The 18,691-nt window shown below is 34.4% G+C and overlaps 2 protein-coding genes across 3 annotated transcripts; both read right to left on the reverse strand.

Annotated features, from left to right (window-relative positions):
• Positions 1–4,306: 4,306 nt before the first annotated feature.
• On the reverse strand, positions 4,307–8,810 carry LOC114762691 (protein CNGC15c). 2 transcript variants are annotated; one of them, XM_028952232.1, is made up of 8 exons: positions 8,601–8,810; positions 7,881–7,956; positions 7,172–7,730; positions 6,865–7,077; positions 6,242–6,534; positions 5,701–5,812; positions 5,378–5,614; positions 4,307–5,287 (listed from the first exon to the last, which is right to left on the reverse strand). In XM_028952232.1, exons 2-8 carry the CDS (start codon positions 7,907–7,909, stop codon positions 4,625–4,627), a joined length of 2,106 nt encoding a protein of 701 aa, XP_028808065.1. In that variant the 5' UTR covers positions 7,910–7,956; positions 8,601–8,810; the 3' UTR covers positions 4,307–4,624. The 2 variants fall into 2 exon arrangements, with proteins under 2 accessions (XP_028808065.1, XP_028808066.1); XM_028952233.1 differs by lacking the exon at positions 8,601–8,810 and having other exon boundaries at positions 7,881–8,027.
• A 4,830-nt stretch (positions 8,811–13,640) lies between these two features.
• On the reverse strand, positions 13,641–17,619 carry LOC114762650 (exosome complex component RRP41-like). Its single transcript, XM_028952183.1, has 7 exons — positions 17,428–17,619; positions 16,113–16,191; positions 15,912–16,014; positions 15,699–15,819; positions 15,174–15,262; positions 14,595–14,744; positions 13,641–13,958 (listed from the first exon to the last, which is right to left on the reverse strand). The coding sequence occupies exons 1-7, from the start codon at positions 17,558–17,560 to the stop codon at positions 13,869–13,871; spliced, it is 765 nt and encodes a 254-aa protein (XP_028808016.1). The 5' UTR covers positions 17,561–17,619; the 3' UTR covers positions 13,641–13,868.
• Between the last annotated feature and the right edge of the window lie 1,072 nt (positions 17,620–18,691).

The following is an 18,691-nucleotide window of genomic DNA, read 5'->3' on the forward strand; positions in this document are numbered from 1 at the left end:
AAAGAAGCATTAAAGATCGGAGGTAAAGCGTAAGAATTGCAGTAGTCAAGCCAATAACATAAAGACACGTCATAGTAAATATGTAAAACTGACTAAACTAATCCAAACTAATTTACAGAAGCTGAGTGGGGGGCTGATGATGTAATTGGCCTGACTAATGACGTGATACAGATACGCTAACAATAATAATAACGACTAAGGGAGTGCTTAATGGGATAGACTTCCTAATTAGGATGCAGAGAATCTAGGCGAAAGAAGGATTAATTAGTTACCACGCCAGATTCTTCTCCCCTTCAATCTCCCAACATGTGAAGCAAATAATTGCCCGTAATTCTACTTTTACGCCTTTCTTTAATATTATCCGGTCACCTGCCCTTCCTCACGGCCTCCCACATTTAATCCATCATTATATTTACCTAAATGCTTCTCGTGTTTGTAGATAAACAAATAATTAGTATAGTTATTCTTTCATTTTCATAATATTTTCCTTTGTACATGCAATGCACATGCCTCATTCTGTTATGGTATTTTAATCTAAATCACTTGGTACTTATAAGTTTAAAAACACTTTTCACATATCAATCTCTCCTTCTATACCTTTTTTTTTTTGCCAACGGATTTTTATTTTTAAATATAAGACTTGATTAACTTATTCAGGAGAATTATATAAATTATTAATTTTGTTAATTATTTGTTATTCTTTTCTTTTAATGAAAGTATTCAATGGAGTAAAAATAACAATGATAAACTTAGAGAGATATTTTGAGAACAAAATATACTAAATGAGAAAGATAAGAAAAGATTAAAATTTTATTATCAACTAACACTTTTTATATTTAGGGTTTGATGGAGGGTATCACAATCAAACCCTTTTGACTACCATTCATTTATTGCAAATCCCCAAGTCCCCAACATTAATCATAGCTTTGCATGCCCCATTAGCATTAGGTATCACCTAACTGAGATTGAGAGGCTAAATTCGCTCGTTATCTGTTCTAACAACTCAATGCCCGAAAGCTGTATGATGAAAATGCCTCAGCGGCAAATCCCAATGACACTACTGTTGGGGAGCAAGCATCGATTACGTTCTATTAGATTAATCCCATCTCACATAAAACCACTTACTACCCCAAAATCTCATTTTCTTTTCACTATGCTCTCCCTGCAGTTCATGAAGTGGGGCTTCATCATGATGACATGTAGAAGTGTATAAAGCAAACGAGCAGTGATTAATATTCGTTGGTAGGGGCTGGAAGAAAAGGTTTTTTCTTGTTGGGGGGGGGGGTTAAGAGGTAGAAAGCAGAAGAGTAGAATTTTATTGCCCGGACACTGACATCGTACCCATAAAACTGGAAAATAATGATTGTGTGCTCTCTTTTGGGTGATTCGGAATGAGTTTGTAGAATTTAGGAAAAGAGAAGGAGGGGTCCTATTTGCAAAATCCAATGAGGAAGCGAAACGTTGTGACTGTAAGTTGAGAGTGAGTAAGCAATCTCCATCCCACCATGGCTTCCCCCTTCTTCCCTCTTCTGTATATATCACCTCCATTCCTTCCTGATTTCCTTCAAATAACGTGACTAATTAATGTGAGAAGAAGTCCCACGTTAACTAAGAACACTCCTAAATACGTGTAAAAAAGCTTCATAAAGAGATCGTTCGGACCTCAATACATAATTACCATCACAAAACAACATATTACATATTTCAAAGGCAAGAAGGAGCGGAAAAATTTTTATGTATTCCTATTATATATATATATATATGTAAGTACCAAAATCAATAATTCCGTAAATAAAATAATTAATATATATGAAGAGGTAGATCCACGAGAGGACAGGTTGTTTTACTTTATTTAGGTATGATGGGAATAGAAGAGTGTGGATTCAGTGGCAACCTCTACTGGTAATTATTCGTAATCACAAAAAATTTGAAATTTATAATAATAAAGAGTACTTGGCTTAACAACCTTCTCTTCTTTTGTTTGTTCAATACTTAATTACTACTTGCCTACCCTACCGGTTAAGTAGTTCCCTAATCCTCATAGTCAATGATAAAGTTCACATGCAATTTAGAAATTTGCCTCCTACTTTGTCTGCAATCAAAGGTCAACTCGAGACTATCACTGACGTTAATGTCTTTTGTCAAGACTGGAATGAAGTTATTGTGTTTAGATTAACCAAACATTTATTATCCTATTTTATTGTAGTACATACAGTTTATAAATTACGGAATGGACACACGCGCACGTATGAAAATTAAAAAATAAAAAATAAAAAGGAGGAAGAAATAAGAGAGATCATAAGTAGTGAAATTTCTCGTGTAATCCAGGTAATTACCTGTACGTGATTATTGAGATGCTTAATGCTAATCAAAGTGGGTCCTCAGCTAATCACTTTGCAAATCAAAAGGTGCATGTGATTACATCACTTCCCCCTTTTCTCTTCTTTTTTGGGAGAATTACAATAAAGTTTCACAAAAAGAAGATATTATCTTTGGTCTTAATTATAAAATCTCGTTTATAAATTATAAACGAGGTCTTATAATTAAAATTAAAAATAATAATTACAAAATAAGTCTTAGAAGTTGTCATTTCTTATTTTGAAACTTATTATTACAAGTTGTTTAGATTGTTATTAGGATTTTTAATAATTATTTTTTTTGGACTCCATTGTAATTTTGTCTTTTTTATTTAATTTGGTAAACGAAAAATGTGTGGTCATTATTAAGTAGTTGGGCGAAATGACGGAGTCAGAGAGCCAAGCGGCCCATGAAATGCCCCCTTTTCTTTATTGATAGTGGAGAGCAGAATATTACCTCCGATCTTAAATATAAAACTAGTTGATTAATTTAAATAAATTAAAAAATAAATTAAGTTAGTTATTTATAATAAATAAATGTTATATTTCTTAAAATATTCTTGCTAATCAAGTTTATTAGCTTAAACTATCATTATTTGAAAGACTTTCTTTTGAAAAAAAGATAAATATGAGAGATAAAATGGATTAAAGTCTTATATTTAGGATTAAAATAAAAATCAAATAAGGTCTTATATTAGAAGGTATATGATCTCCCAATTCTTATTTGAGAACCGTGTTCGCACACTGAATGTGATAATTAGTGGGTTTTTAAACTTTAATTCATTATATTATGAGGAAATTGTTTTTCTCTCGCTAGAGCCAATTTTAATTTTTTTTTTTTTAGGTGAGAAAAGGGGCTAAGCCCAGACAAAATAAACAACTAAGAGAAACGAACAACTACAAGACTCCAGCGGCTTCTTCCTTGAGCATTTTCTCCAGCATACTCGGGGGAGCCGACCATCTAACCCACTGTTCAATTTTTGACCATACACTTACAGTTACTTAGCAACCGGCCGAGGGTGGCGAGAGTCTGCATATATAAGTTTATGAGGCCGTTATATTTATAGAATTAAACTCTAAAATATATCCTACATATTGAATTATTTTTTTAAGTACATCTAACATCATATAATATTTTTTTTTTGTGTATTCAACTTTTAAAGTATTTTTTTAGGTGTCTCTAGTATTAAAAAATGTTTTTTGGCGCATTCAGCACTAAAGTAAAAAAATACTTTAGGGTGACTTTAAAGTGCTAGACGTATTTAAAAAATATTTTAAAATATTAAATGCACTACAAAATATTTCAAAATATTAGATGTATCTAAGAAAATAACTCGAGTGTTGAATGCCCCTTAATCCATGATTATATGCGTGAGCCGCATTGTCAACTATGGGGCTTAAAATCTGATTCACGTTGCGTTCTCTCTATCGTTCCATGTTTCTAAACATCCCTAGACAATTTTTGAACTTTTCAAATACTCCTTATTATATAAATTTAAAATCATGCATGAACTAAGGAGCATTTTTTAACAGGTACACACGCACACTCGTGTCAATAGACATAACCTTCCTCCAAGTAAATTAATGAATTGATCAACCGTCAAAAAATATTTATAAAAGGTCGAAACTTTAGGCAAAGATTTGTTATCAAGTTTTTAAGGCGAAAGAGCATTGATGTGGAACTTAATTTTTTTAAAATACATATATTAATTTTTTTTTTGTTACACTGTCATACTAGTCTTTTTCTATTTCAATTGCTTTTCGTCTCGGTATCTTTCTTCTATAATTTTTTAAAATAAAGAAAAAAAAGATATTTATGAGGGGTCAACGGCGAAGTTGAGAGTCAATTATTGCTGCAAATTGTGCATTTCGGCTGACACTGAAATCGAATGCGCATTTACCAAACAGAAGATAATTACAGCTGCAATAATGAGTGCTGCATCATTTCGTCCTTATTCTGCAGCCCCACACGTGTGCAAGCGTGTTCTTTGATCTGAGCAATCCCCTGCTTACACAAGCAATTTCAACATCAAGCATTCTAAATGCATATCTTCACACTGTTCAGCCACAAATCTCTCAGTTTGCACTCTAATTTCTTCTAGCCTACTCATTTTTCACGACTTCTAGCACCAATTACTGGCTCTTACTTTAGTTCATTATGTTAAAATAATACCTAAACTATCCTGTATCTTAAAGGCAAAATGAGCAATAGTGAAAAAGGGGGAAATTTTGAATGAGGCCACAACACAACATACACTTGTTATTTGTTACTCATCAACAGTAAAATCTGGTTCTTCAGGCTTCTGAAGAGAGCTTACAACCCCAGAAACTGTGTCAGAATGCATGTCAACCCCTTTCCCAGTGCTCTTACCCATCCTTGGTCCGTATACAACTAGGCCTGATGACCCAGACCTTGGTGTTTCGGGCTCAGCATCAGTTTGGTTCAATTTAATCCTTAGTTTCCTTTTCTTGTACCTTCTCCATGCAGCTTGGATGAAACAAGCGGCCCATGTTCGCCATTGGTGCGAGTAAAACTTGAACTTGTGCCTAAGCTGTTTACTGTGTAGTCTTCTGAACTGAGACGCTACAAACTTGAGGTCCTCTGACATGAGTGCAAAGGCTTCTACTTCAGAGATGGCTTTCACTGTTCTCGTGGAAGATGGAAGTATGACACTTGGTCTAGGGTCCAATGCCCATGTCAGTATTTCCTCGCCACAGAAATCGCCCGGACCTATCCGGCATGAATTGAAGAACCCGGTTCGGCCTCCATTGGTGGTGTAGGAATCCAGATGGCCTCTTATTATGAAGAGCATCTCATTCACTGGATCACCCTCACGAACAAGGTAAGTTCCCTCCGTGCACAATGCAGGCTTCAGCCTTTCACATATTGCATCTAACATCCTCTCATCCATTTCGTCAAATAATGGAACCTGTCAATGATATATCAGTAACTTACAGCTGTATCTTGCATATCTTATGGAGAACAAATGGAACTTTGAGGTTGTTTCACAAGGACTCACTCCTCGGACAAGGTCAAGGCAAAGGTGGCGCTTGATGTCTCTTCGAAGATCCACTGGAAGTCCTTGAAGAAGAGCCTCCTCATCAACTCCTCGGGTAGCCAACCATTTATATTGATCATACTTTCTTACAGCTTGTCTTAGTTCTGGAGGTAGCTGTCTGTGATGCATCCATTGTTCTGTATCAGTTCTTTTGACTCTCCACTCTTCTAAGCGGACGGTTGTTGATTGAAGGTACGTCTGAAAAAGTTGAGTTCTTTGTTAATTAGTATACTTGTATATGGAACGTAGTTATGTGTCAAGCGAAGCATATGAAGTGCATTTACCTGCATATTACCGATAAGCAAGGCAAAAAGAACCAATCCAAGGGTCGCAACTATGATAGCAAACATGATTTCTCCAACAAAAGTGCTAGTGAGAAGATCTTGTCCTAGAGAACTGCAATCACCAATGAGCAGAGAATTAATTCTCCAATCAGTGTGATAAGATGCTTCTGGACATAATATTGAAAAGGACAGAAAGAAAAATCCTTCATTGTCCCGCAAGGTTTGAGGCTGCTTGGTCGGAAGACATCGCTATATTTTCCATGACAGGATATTAAAGAAGAACCTGAGATGTTATATCTTGGGAAACTATAAAAATCAGATGTGATGTTTCCGGCATTATTCTATTCAGAACAGCCAAATAAAGGATATAAATTGTGAAGTAAGCTATATTAAGCCTGTCCTTCTGCACGAAAACCTGACAATAATTTTTTGCATTTACTTTGTATCAAGTCCACGAATAATGATTTTCCCATTCTGGATGCGCAAAATTGAAACTCAACGAAGTCATGAAGAAAGTGAGGTAGTAAACTTAAAAGCTTACCTCAGATTTCTTAAGCCCCACCAAAGACAGTAGAAATACTTATTAAAGAATGGCGAGCTTGTGACTTTAGAAGTCACAGCATCACCGTACATGCCAAACGGATAAAAGGTGACATCAGGTGAGCATAAATTTGTGATGTTACTCGCAATGAACCAGGCGACCCTACTGGCTTCGTTGATCCTGTGGCAGTCAAAATATCCATATTGACAAGATGACTTTTCCTGATCACAGACACTTCTCCAACATGCTTCCTGTCGCTCAATTGATAGAAGGTACCAAATAGCACCTAAACCCTTTTCAAGATTAGCCCCAACAAAATTGAGAACTATGAGTAAGTTGAGTTAAAAGAAGTTTTCTTTCATGTTATGAATGAGATGGTCTACATGATTGAGTTTATAACATTCTTCTTCATAAACATCGAGAAGCCATTTGGTTTCAAGTTTCATACCATATAGCAGATAAAGACAGAACATAAATCATTTAATTATGTTCCACAATGCACCTTTCTGTTTAAAATTAGATCTACATCTAACCCTTTCCTCTAATCTGTATGAAAAAGTAAGACTGCAATTTTCTTTTGCGAACGAGAATTCCTTTTTGAGCAGAAGTTTCCATATACTTACATGGCTTGCCAACATATAAAGCATCAGGTTGTAAGCAGCACCGGCCCATGCTGTTTCTGTTACAACTCCGGTAGCCTTTACAATTTGTGATGAAAGCGGGAAAATTAGAAACAGCCTTGGGAGATACTGAAAGATGATGATGAAACGAAGGACGTTTTTTGTGTTTGCCATGGTAGAACCCCTGAGGAAGGGTATCACAAGCCAAATTAACACCTGGAATAAAGGGCATGAAGCAGAAAATTTAGCAGATTAAACTTTTAAAGCATCATCATCCCACTTAACATGAACAGAAATGACAGAAACTTACCTGTGGAAGAGGCAGGGCAGCAGCCAAGTCTAACCAGAAACTGTTTCTGAAGTACCTAAATGCAATCTTAGAAGAATCAATAACAAGTTCTCCTCTCCCAAATACTCGAGAGGAAGGCGCAACATAAGCTGTACGAAACTTCATGAAAATTTGAAACATGTAAAAGAAATCTGCAACTGTTCTGATGATTGTGAGGATAACTTCAGGTGTTATTCCAATCTCAATGCACACTTCATCTCGAACTACTGGCAAGTAAAAGAATAGAGGGTCCACAAACAAAGATATTAAACATGCCACCAAGAAAATCTTGTTCCATCGGTGAATGGTTTGCCCTCGAGGATCTAGTATCTTTCTTTTCACTCTTTCGTAGTCCTCTGAGAATACCCTTGACAATACTCTACCTTTCAAGAACTTTCCAGTCTTCCCTGTCTCCTTCTTCTGAGCCATTTTGGTGCCGCTAGGCTCAGATATTTGTACTCCATCAATGTTGTATTTGACCTTGATCCCGTTGTCACTGTTAGTCGCCGGGATTTTTGCTTGTTCAAGATCATCTTGAAATCTAAAATGAGAGTCAAATTAGAGGCTTTTGAATTACGAGCAAACAATTGAGTTGCGGGTAGCATGAACATGACTGCTCAAGACCAACACAGAATTTCATTGATCTACAATGGTGCTTAATAACTTGGAAGATATAAAGAAGGAGACACACCTTACAGATCTTGTATTTCCAAAGCCCATATTTTTATTCCAGAAGTGTCAACTCCTCTTAAAGCAACGAAATAAATCTGGAGAACAAGTAACACATGGATTTATAAATTCAAGCGTTGAATCAACCATTAAGCAATCTCAACTCTTGATACAACCAGAAATTTCAGACCACATCAAAAGGAACGACCTATGCATGACTGCTTAGAGCAGGATTCTTGTGAATGCATATAAAAAAGGTAAATCAACTTGGGGATGAAGCTATCGAGATTCTCCGCAATCTTTGGTCCGAAAATACAAGTAGAATATTATTGAGACCCGTCTCTTTCAAACACTAGGCTAAGTTGAATAAAGAACTGCCTATGTGCACCCTGGGGATATCCCGTTTACATAATGCAGCGAATGCAATCAAAAAACAAAAACATTAACGACGTTTAAAATTTTGATTCTTTTCGTGCAAACAAAGATCAGAAGATCACCAACCGAAAGCTGAAACATACACCCGTCAGAGTAAGAAAGTGAGAGTCACCCAAAAGCATAAAAAGAAGATCCCAAGTGCCAAACAAAGCGAAACAAGCAATAAATAAGCACTATTGATCAAAAGCCAATGATGCCGAAAACAGGTGTAGCATGTCATTGGACGATGAACGAGCTTATGTATCTTCTTTTACTATCTTTCCACTTAAGATCTATAGTTAGTATATAAGTTAGTTTAGTTGCTTACAGGGATTCCGACAAACAGGGGAGATGCATGAACTGAAACGAGACAGATTCCCAGGCATTCTTCTGCAAATGCCCAACTTCTTCTATTTGCAACTCAAGTCTTTACTATTAATATGTATGACAAACCCAGTTCAGGTTCAGCCAAAGGTGACCGAAATCTGAGCAAACAGAAAATGAGTCATTTCGGGGCGGAAAAACAGAGAGTTCAAGAGAGGAATATGAAAAGAGTAAAGTCATCGGGGTGTCTCGTGAATATCCCTTTAAAAATGGGGATGAGATATGAATATGACTTCGAAGGAGGACAAGCGAGAAAGAAAAATTCAACATATGTGAGGCAGAGCCAGAGAAGCAGGGCCATGTAGGTGTGACCAACCGAAGAGCTTAGACACTAGAATTTGGGAAGAGAGGGATTTGATTAGATGGATGGGGCCAAAGGAGACGCAAGAGAGGGGCTTCTTTCGATTATTTTAACGTGTGAATGATCCGAGGAAGCGTTGACTACGTTAGATACGCTGCTATGGAATCTTGACACGTGTGACTTACACTCGTTTCTCTACTCTTGAGGCAAAAGCAAAAGCTGGCAACGCCGATTTCGCTTTTACTTTCCTTTTTTTTTTAGCAGTTTACTTTCCTATTTTTGTTAATACTACCTCTTATACTTAAGACCATATTTGATTTTTATTTTGTCTTAAATATAAGATCTCAATTCACTTTATTTATCATATTTATACATTTTTTTCAAGATAATCCTTCTAATAATTATAGTTCTAACCAATATAGTTGATTAGTAAGATATTTTAGAAAAGACAACATCTATTTATTACAATAACTAACTTAACTTCTTTTCTTATTTCCTCAAATTAGTCAACTGAGTCTTATAATTAGGACTTGTGGTAGTAGTATATATCTCATTTTTTCATATTTAAAATTTTTAATTAATTATTTTTAAATAAAAATTTATTTTTTAAAGAATAATAGTTACGAAATTATCTCTATTTTAAATTCTATACATATTAAAATAATTATTTTAATAAATAAAAAAATAAATTCAGTCCATTTAAATGAGATATGAATATTCCCGAGTTTAGGTGCTTATCAAAGTGATAAATATCAAAACTGGTTCTTTTTTCTTCAAATTCCAAAATGTTATATAATACTACCTCCAGTCTTCAAGTAGGCTCCAATCGATTTTATTTATTATATTTATTTTTTTAATAATCATTGTAGTAACCACACATCTTAAATATTTTATAAAATAATAGTTCTAACTAATACACCTGATTAGTAATAATATTTTTTTAAAAAAACCTCTTTATTATAAATAATTAATTTTAAAATTTTTTAATCTATTTAAATTATTTAATTAATTTTTATATATTAGAGGCTGAAAATATTATTATTTATAATTAATAATAAGATTTCTAGTCAAAAGTGGGGTACTCATGAAAAATTTTGTAATTATATTTCCGTCGGTGCACAGCTGTACTGTCAGCTTATCTGTATGTATTTTGCCCTTTCACTTTTTTGCCACCAGCCAACCTTTCCACTTGCTGGTCAAAAAAAAAACCAACCTTTCCCCTTTTCTTTATATTCTCTGCTTAACTGCCAGGGTACTACTGTATCGTAATATCTGGGTCCAACTATCCATCTCAGATTCAAGGCTCCTCTTCACGTTAGCTCTTGATGTAGCTAAAGATACGGAAAAATACTATGTGGTAAGCACTACTTCTCATTTCTAATATAAGAATTTATTTAACTTTTATTTTGATTTTAAATATGTAATATTTTAATTCATTTTGTCTTTTATATTTATTTTTTTTAAAATAATCCTTTTAATAATAATAGTTCTAATCAATATACTTAATTAGTAAGGATGCTTTAGGATAGATAACACCTATTTATTACAAATAACTAAATTAATGAATTTTTTTTAATCTATTCAAATTAGTCAATTAATTCTTATGTTAAGAATTCGAAGTAGTATGTAATTAGATGTATGACTATGAATTCCGGCAAAAATTAGACCGACCAGGGGTAGCATTTGTGACCCACCCACCATGCCTTTCTTACGTGGGACATGCTGGTATGTTAAACTTTTAATACAAAAACTAGTTAAATGTTGGATTTTATTATAATATATGATTTCAATCTATTTTATTTTTTGAATTTATAATTTTTTTTCAAAATATTCATATTAATGGTAAGAAATTTCTATTGAGGAACACTTCTAATACACATGATTACAAATGATAGTCTAAGAAAATCAACTCATATTTTTTACATATAACTAGTTTAATTAATTTTCATAATATATCTAAATTAATTATCTTGTCTGTTAGTTGTCACCGCTCCGTAGTTTTTTTCCCCAAACCCAAAACACGACTATCTTTAGCTTCTTTTAAAAGGATAACTTAAAAATGTTTAAAAATCCTGTTTAGTAAATTCTAGATTTTTCTGTTTTGGGAAAAAAATATGTTATTGGGAATAGTTATTGCAATGTTTCTTAGAAGCAAAGAGAGATGCGAAGACGGTAGCCTGGGTCAGTAACACCTGGATTAGGTGCTTGTGGGGTCACCTTCCATCAATCTCCGAGTCAATTTATATTATAAAAAATTTTGTCAAAAACTGACGCCCAGTTAAATTGATAGTAATTTGGAACCTTACTGTCATTATTTCCCTTGTATATCCCATCTTCAACCTTTTTATCCCCTGCTAATAATTTTTCAAACTTCGAGGGTCCTTAATTGCAGAAGATAAGAAAACAATCACTATTATAATATTCATCCGGTTCTAAATATAAAACTTTCTTTATAATATAATTTATATTATAAAATGAGTCTTATATTTAGAATTAAAGGAACATATGCATATATGTATATTCTTTTTTTTCTTGTATTCTGTATCCCTTCCGCCATAAGGACACCATTTTGTCAACATCTACTGTTCATGATTATAAATAATATGAAATATTGATAGATGCACCACAAAATGAACATATGCGACCCTTCATTTGTCAGAAAAAAGAAAACCTATGAAGATTATGACATGAATTATAACCAGATAAAGAGCACACTGCGAATGGTACTCCTATCTCTCAAAATAATCGTTTCATAATGGAAGTTCAGATTCATGATTAATTATATATCGTCAATATATACTAATGAAGTTTAACTTATTTGTAATCCGATGTAGAAATTTTATCTCGACTAGTTATTATAAATTTCTGGTTTGACAACAAATGTTTAGTCAAGAAGAAGAACAAGGGGGTGTTTGACAACCTCCAAATTATGGCTTCAGAAGCACTTTTCCGTAGAACGAGGCAAACTTCTTCACATATTTATTTCGTAAACTGTAAAAACACTTCTGAAACCATAGTTTGGTTTCTATCCAAACACCCCCAAAAAGAAGAAGAGAGAGGTAAGGGTAAACATAAGGGTCCATCTGGAAGGGACAGAAGCAAGCAAGTCCATTCTTGACAACCACTTTGAATTATTGGAATCACACTTCCTCCATCCCCAGTGACGCTGCGACATTTCTCACCTCTAAAGTTTTCTAACTATCCTTTTTATTTATTTATTGTGTTTGTGTCACTTTTATGCGTTTGTTTGAGAATACATGATCATCTCATCCGTCCAAATGTCACAAGGCAGGCATGTTTGTTTCGTCCCATCAATTTTAGGTTCATCGCTTCACCTTCCAAATCATTTCGAGTATTCCTTGGCCAACATGATACTGCGTTTCGCCATTCTGCAGCAAAGTGACTTCTCTTCAAACCTTTACAGCCACAAATATGTTTGTGTGTGTGTGGCTAATCCTATGACTAGTCACCACTCGAACTGTAAGCTTCATTTCATGTTCTCCATAAAATGCCCTGCTTCATGCAATTCTTTTATCAGTTTTTCTTTTTAGCTAATCTTATTCCGTTTATTGATTCCGTAAATGGAGATCATCTGGTATTTGTAAAAATCCATTTCGTCTTATAAAATAAAACCATTTGCAGCAGTACAGTAAGTTATCCAGGACTGATTGCTCAGAAACACACGTGTTTGTGTGTAATGTGTTTTCCCCCCCAGATTCCGTCCTTTGTCGTAACATGAAATGATCCGAGCTAAGGGACATACAAGTACATTAACTCTAATATGTGGTTTCAATACGAATGAGAAAAGAAAGTGTTCATATATTAATAGCCTATGCTTCTATTAAAAACTACGTATCTTGATAAACAATCCAGTTTATTCATGAGATTCAAAATATAATACACAGGACCGACATGGCTTAATAATTTATTAATAAATTAATAAATAATAGTATAATAAAAGAAGTGAACAGGGGTGACAGGCCTTGTGGGAGCATTAATGAGAGAACCGTGATCGGTTGTACCTTCCTGAAGATATGGATTCTGAGGAGCCAAGAGTACAGACTGTATCCATACTTTTGAGACCCCTTAGGATCAGTTCTAAGACACGTGTGTGTGGTGCCCAACACTTCGGATTTTCACATCATAATGCCTCACTCTTCAATTATATGATGTTCTTATCACATCTTTCCTTCTCGTTGAGGATTTGTGTTGTGCTCTTTTACCAGCTATTTAGGCTCTGTTTGGGTGCTCCAAAACCGTAGTTTCAGAAGCATTTTTCCGCAAAACGAGGTAACTTCCTCCATATATTTACTTCGTAATCCGTAAAAGCACTTCTGAAACCATGGTTTGGTTTTTATCCAAACACTACCTTAGTCGCGTATAATATTCCATCACTGTTATGCTTCCTTTCATGATGAGCCATTTTAACACTTCATGTTCTTAAATTTATATCATAGGCGTTTTCCTTAAAGCCACTGAACTCGCTCTTTTAAGTTTTGAGCATCTAGAAAATTTTTCCATTCGGTGACACTTAATTAAGAATCTCCTCCAATCAACATCAATCTCTATATTCCAGGGGGTTGCATTATCTCTTCGGTTCTCGCAGTCTTGCCAAGCTGAAAACGTAAAATATTCTTAGTCTTCTTGCTCTCCTATAAAAGTTCATGGCATGTGACAAGCCAATTGCGAGCAGAATTACTAGCTGAAATAGCCAAATAATATATCATAAGTAGAAGAATCCTTTGACAACCTCATAGGCACAAATTTTTTGGCACATGTATCGCAGTGAGTCGCTTACCCCACCCAATCCCTTCTCTCTGTCTCACAATGTTGGCGCCGAGGAAAAAAGAAATAAAAATAAAAATTGCATATCATGTGGCCTGTATACCGACATTAGTAAGAATTCTCATTCTATTCTTGTGAACCTTGAGCAGCTTCTTTCAGACATGACCTCATGATCTTTGCAAGCTTTGCACAAGCATCTAAGCATAGCTGCATTCCCTGTATCCAGAAGAAATCAAGTGTCACCCAACATTCGTTCCAGCTTTTTTCATTCTATTGTGTCAATAAGACTACTGATTTGCCTTGGACATTGGTACATGTACATCATATCTTCGCATCAAATTTGCACCTCTCTCAAATGGCATGGGAACCTTAAAAAAATTTCAGTTGTATTTATCAAATGGGTTTGACAGGTTTAAATGATCCGACAGTTGAAGTAGCTTGCACAAGCAAATATGCAATGCAAGCCTCAAAGTAGGAAATATACGTACTAGAATGCAATTTGCTGCATTCAGTAAAAAGGAGACGAAAGTGTCCAAATTTTTTTTATAGAAGAAATTCCATTAAGAAGAGAAGAAAGTATAGAGTTGAAGCGTGAAACATATTTAATCCTAGATAACAAGCACAGTCTCAAGACAGAATAACCGATGAAAATTCCTTTTCAAAAAAAGGGGGAAAAAAACTAGTCAGTGAAGAAGAGCAGTCCAATCTCTTTGCATGTCAGATATAATGAATCCATTAAAGAGACCACATGCAAAGCGCTAAAGATAATTCCATCCCGTAATAAATTTGAAGGCAAAGAAATGTCCAGGTTTAAGCAGCCTTGCAGGATATATTATAAATATATAACCATACCTCGTTAATCTTTGGGGTGGACCAATCCCCAGTAACAGTGAGCTGGGTTATTTCATAACGAGAAGGCATGCAAGTTATCATCAAGCTTCCATCTTGACAGCTTTCCTCCTCTGAAGTAGGATCGATAACAAGGTTTTTACCGAGACAAGACTGGGACCAAAGAACAAATCAATGCTACCATTATAACATGTTAAACAAGTCTCTTGGAGCAGCAAAGTCAGCTAGTAAGTAAAATTTGGTATCTTCCAAAGAATTATTGCATGTAATCCTATGTGCCATTGTTTCATAGAATTTGGTAACTCCAGAAAAGGAGCAAGTTGGGGTGAATACAAAAATTTTAAAATACAAAAAGAGGTTTTGATAGGCTGCAAGAGAAGAAATAGTAAATAATTTAGCAAGTTTGAAGCTACCACTAACTCTGAACAGGAAAGAGAAACAAATGACAAAGATGATAACATGATGATAGTATAAAAAGACAATTTAATGGGGTAAAAATTTAAAGGAGAGGTTAAACAGTTTAGGCACCCATCAGAACAAGCACGGATTGGAGAATGCAGCACATATGAGCAAGATCCATACCACAGAAACTGAGGCAATAAGGTCATACATCATTATTCCAGCATCTGCTAGGGCAAGGCTAGCACATGATATAACAACTGGGAGATCACCTGACACAAGCTCAACAACATTACTACAGCTAGAAAGTAGAAAATTATCTACAGCTAGACAGTAGAAAAGTATAGGCCGTTTGAAGCTTAATTATTGTAGAATGGTATCAAATCAAATCACACAACTTCTCCATCTGATCCAAGTTTTAAAAAGATTATTCCTCATAACTTGTTAACTTTACACAGACCAAAAGAAAATATTCATACGATGAAAGCACCGTTTCTCAAACAAGTTACTTGCGACCACTAAGACATTATAGAAAATAAACTCTGCTTCTAATATGTTATCAAAGCCTATGCAAGTGCTTTAATGAAAGAAGAATGTTTTCACATTTACGCAAGTCAACAAAGATTGGTTGAGACAACACATAAATGACTGACAACGAGGTAGACCAATGGATCCTGTAGAAACAACATTATGAAACTGCAAACTTACTGCCACCAGATTCCAGTACCAATGCAAAAACATCCACAGTAGTCTTGGGAAAAGTTTCCAACATTATTGAACCCTCCAAAGCCTTATGAAGCATCGCAGTGTATTCTTTGTTGTCCAATCCCTAGCTTGATATGTTTGAATATTAATTGCCACTTGAGATAGCAAAGAGAAGGCCAAGATAGAAGAATGCAAATCTACAATTATTTCATATACCTGACCACGAACTGGAGTTGCAAATGTTGTAAAGCTTACATTGCAATTTAGACGCCCTATGTCACTGTACATCATGGCCTTCTTACTCTCCCTTGGCCCAAACCTGTATTAAAGAATGAAAATAATGTATTTGTGTTAGCTAGAAACAAGCATCCTATCATGTACTTATAACTAAGTACGCGAAGTAAAATATTCACTTACACAGATACAATGACTTTCGTGTTTCCAAACTCTGCATAAGCAGATCCAGAGGCAGCATTCACAGCACCAGTTCTGAAAACTGAGCCACCAAAAAAATGTTCTCCTTAATAATAAACTTTTGTTCAACAAAAAGACCAATGGGACAAAGATCTCGGATCAGCAAAAAGATTTTAGAGTAAAAAGAGAGAATTTAAGATATCCACTATTAAAATTCTGTAAACTTCAAATTTAAATACCCTAATCTCAAGTTCTACAGAAAATCTACATTCAAACATAATGAATGGTTACAACTTGAGAAGAATTTTAAGTAGAAACATTTAAGTCAAAGATAAGTGGAACTCACCCCGATAATGAATAAAATGCAGGTACTGCATTTATTTAATGATAAGTATTCTGATGAGTAATTTTAAAAATTTCATTCCACATGCACCCTAACATTTTCTCTCAGTTTCTTGTATTTAATCTTCCACTAAGCTAGAAATGCCTAACAAACGAAGCCATGAGAACCTCATAACCAACAATAAGTAGCAGTTCTACACTACCAATTATCACAAACTTATTCATATAGAAACCTTATCCTAGTGATACTTTCCAGTTATATGTAAGGCTTAAGCTTAATATGCCAAAGAGTGGACAGAAGGACCGCGCATCATTGAATTAAAATGCCACCTCAGGATGATGAGAGTTCTACATCTACACAACTTGGAGGAATGAAAACAAATTCGCCTTTTAAGGAACCAATCTGTTTCAACCAGAAGAAGCTGAAAACAACTAGTAAAAATACAGCGACAAACTCCATTAAGAAGCGAACAAGTTTCCTGATCCAGTTAGCACAAACATAAAAAACATCTGCCAGGAACAATTAAGTACATGTATGATATATGCATCTATAACAAATAATTTGACTCCCATAATGATGCCACAAAATGCGTGCTCTAGTAAGTTCACTTTAAAAAGAGCCAACTTGAAGCCCCCAAGCGATAGAAAGCAAGCTTAAACACTTATACTGCATTCGGACCTAATTAACCTAGCAGACGCCGCATGGCGTGTCTTTTTCTATCCAGCATATTGAGAAGGAAAATACTGATTATATTTTTATGATGAAAAAGAGGACAAGGAAAACCGATGAAATACTCCAGTGAATCAATTTGATCTTATCAACTTTGCATAGAGCAGAAGCTTAAAAACAGCATTCAATATATCACGATCAAGCTTACAAGCCCACAGAGAAAACCCAATAAAGAATAAACCATTACAAGAACGCTATCACCAAACATTAACTCATTAAGTATACAGAAATGTTTCAATGGCTTACAGGCAGGCCTGCACTGGTGGAAGCCACGGCCATCGGGTCGGACCCAATCGTCATTGAAAATAGGAGCCTTGGTTTTCTGGGTGGTCGGAGACGGCGAGTAGGTCGTCGAAGTCGTTGCAGCTTTCCCGGCCATTCCCAATGACGAACCTTCTCAGTTGCTAAAAGTAGCGAATACTGTGTCCGGCACACAGTGAGCCCTGCTTAACACGACGCAAATACAAACGAACCAAACCAATACCTTTTTTTTTTAATTAAAAAAAGTTTCTGCTTTAGAAAAAATCTGCTATTTATATTTTGGCTAGAATCTTCTAAATTAAAAATATTATATTTTTATTGTCGTTTTTATTTAAGCTTTTGTAATTTATTCAATACCGAGCACAAAAGCATAGATCACAAATTTAAAATAAAACCGAACAGGGTCATATTATTCCTTTTTTTTTTTTCCCCGTGTCATATTTATGCACACATAGATAATTAAATTCAATTCAACTTTGTATTTATATACAATTTCGGCATAAACCACAAAATGTTTTTGCATTATAAAGAATGCATACATAAGAAGAGGTAAGGTAACGTCATGCGATATTTACATATATAAAGAAGATGAAAGCCGTTGGTCAACGTAATTTTTAAAGATTTCTTGACCAATAAAATTGACGGTCCCTGAAAATTTTTATTTGAAAGTACTTAATCATCTCTAGAAATGAATATTTTTAATCGAGGCGTCTAAAACAAAGGTGAGGTTCTCTTCAAATACAAGAACAAATCATATAAAATTCGATTTTAAAAATTTTAAATTAAACAAGTTTAGTGATGACGGTAATTTTCTAATTTTATTTTTTTATAAAGTAAATATCAAAACTATTTAAAAGTTCTTTTTCTTTAATTTTAATAATAGTTTTGGCCCTTAAAAATTATTTAATATTTCAGTAATACTCTTCTAATCCTTAATATAAGTTAGGTAAGTCACTTAATTATATTAAGAAAATTAGATAAGTTAGTTAATTATAACAAATATGATATGATTTTCCTAAAACACCATAATCATTTTTCTTAATATCTTCTCTCTCTCATTTACTTGATTATATAGGGATAATTTAGAAAACATTAATAAATATAAAAAATAAATCTTATATTTAATATTAAAATTAATTTAACAATTAAATCTTATATTAGGAAAAACAATAAGTAATGTATGGGAGAATTATATTATTGATTGAGCATCATGCTCCGCTCGACAGCTCATCTCTCCAACTTGATACGG

Source organism: Neltuma alba, unplaced genomic scaffold (genome assembly GCF_004799145.2).
Source record: "Neltuma alba isolate B1F8T4 unplaced genomic scaffold, ASM479914v2 tig00011239_pilon, whole genome shotgun sequence".
NCBI classification, from domain to species: domain Eukaryota; kingdom Viridiplantae; phylum Streptophyta; class Magnoliopsida; order Fabales; family Fabaceae; genus Neltuma; species Neltuma alba.

Coding starts and splice junctions, on each gene's coding strand:
- LOC114762691 (XM_028952232.1), bottom strand. CDS start 7,909: ATGGGCTTTGGAAATACAAGATCTGTAAG. Junction 6,535..6,864: donor TTTATATGTTGGCAAGCCAT/GTAAGTATATGG, acceptor AATCTTGAAAAG/GGTTTAGGTGCTATTTGGTA. Junction 5,813..6,241: donor TGGGGCTTAAGAAATCTGAG/GTAAGCTTTTAA, acceptor TGGTGATTGCAG/TTCTCTAGGACAAGATCTTC.
- LOC114762650 (XM_028952183.1), bottom strand. CDS start 17,560: ATGGCCGGGAAAGCTGCAACGACTTCGACGACCTACTCGCCGTCTCCG. Junction 16,015..16,112: donor ACGAAAGTCATTGTATCTGT/GTAAGTGAATAT, acceptor TCTTTAATACAG/GTTTGGGCCAAGGGAGAGTA. Junction 13,959..14,594: donor CCACCCCAAAGATTAACGAG/GTATGGTTATAT, acceptor TTCTGGATACAG/GGAATGCAGCTATGCTTAGA.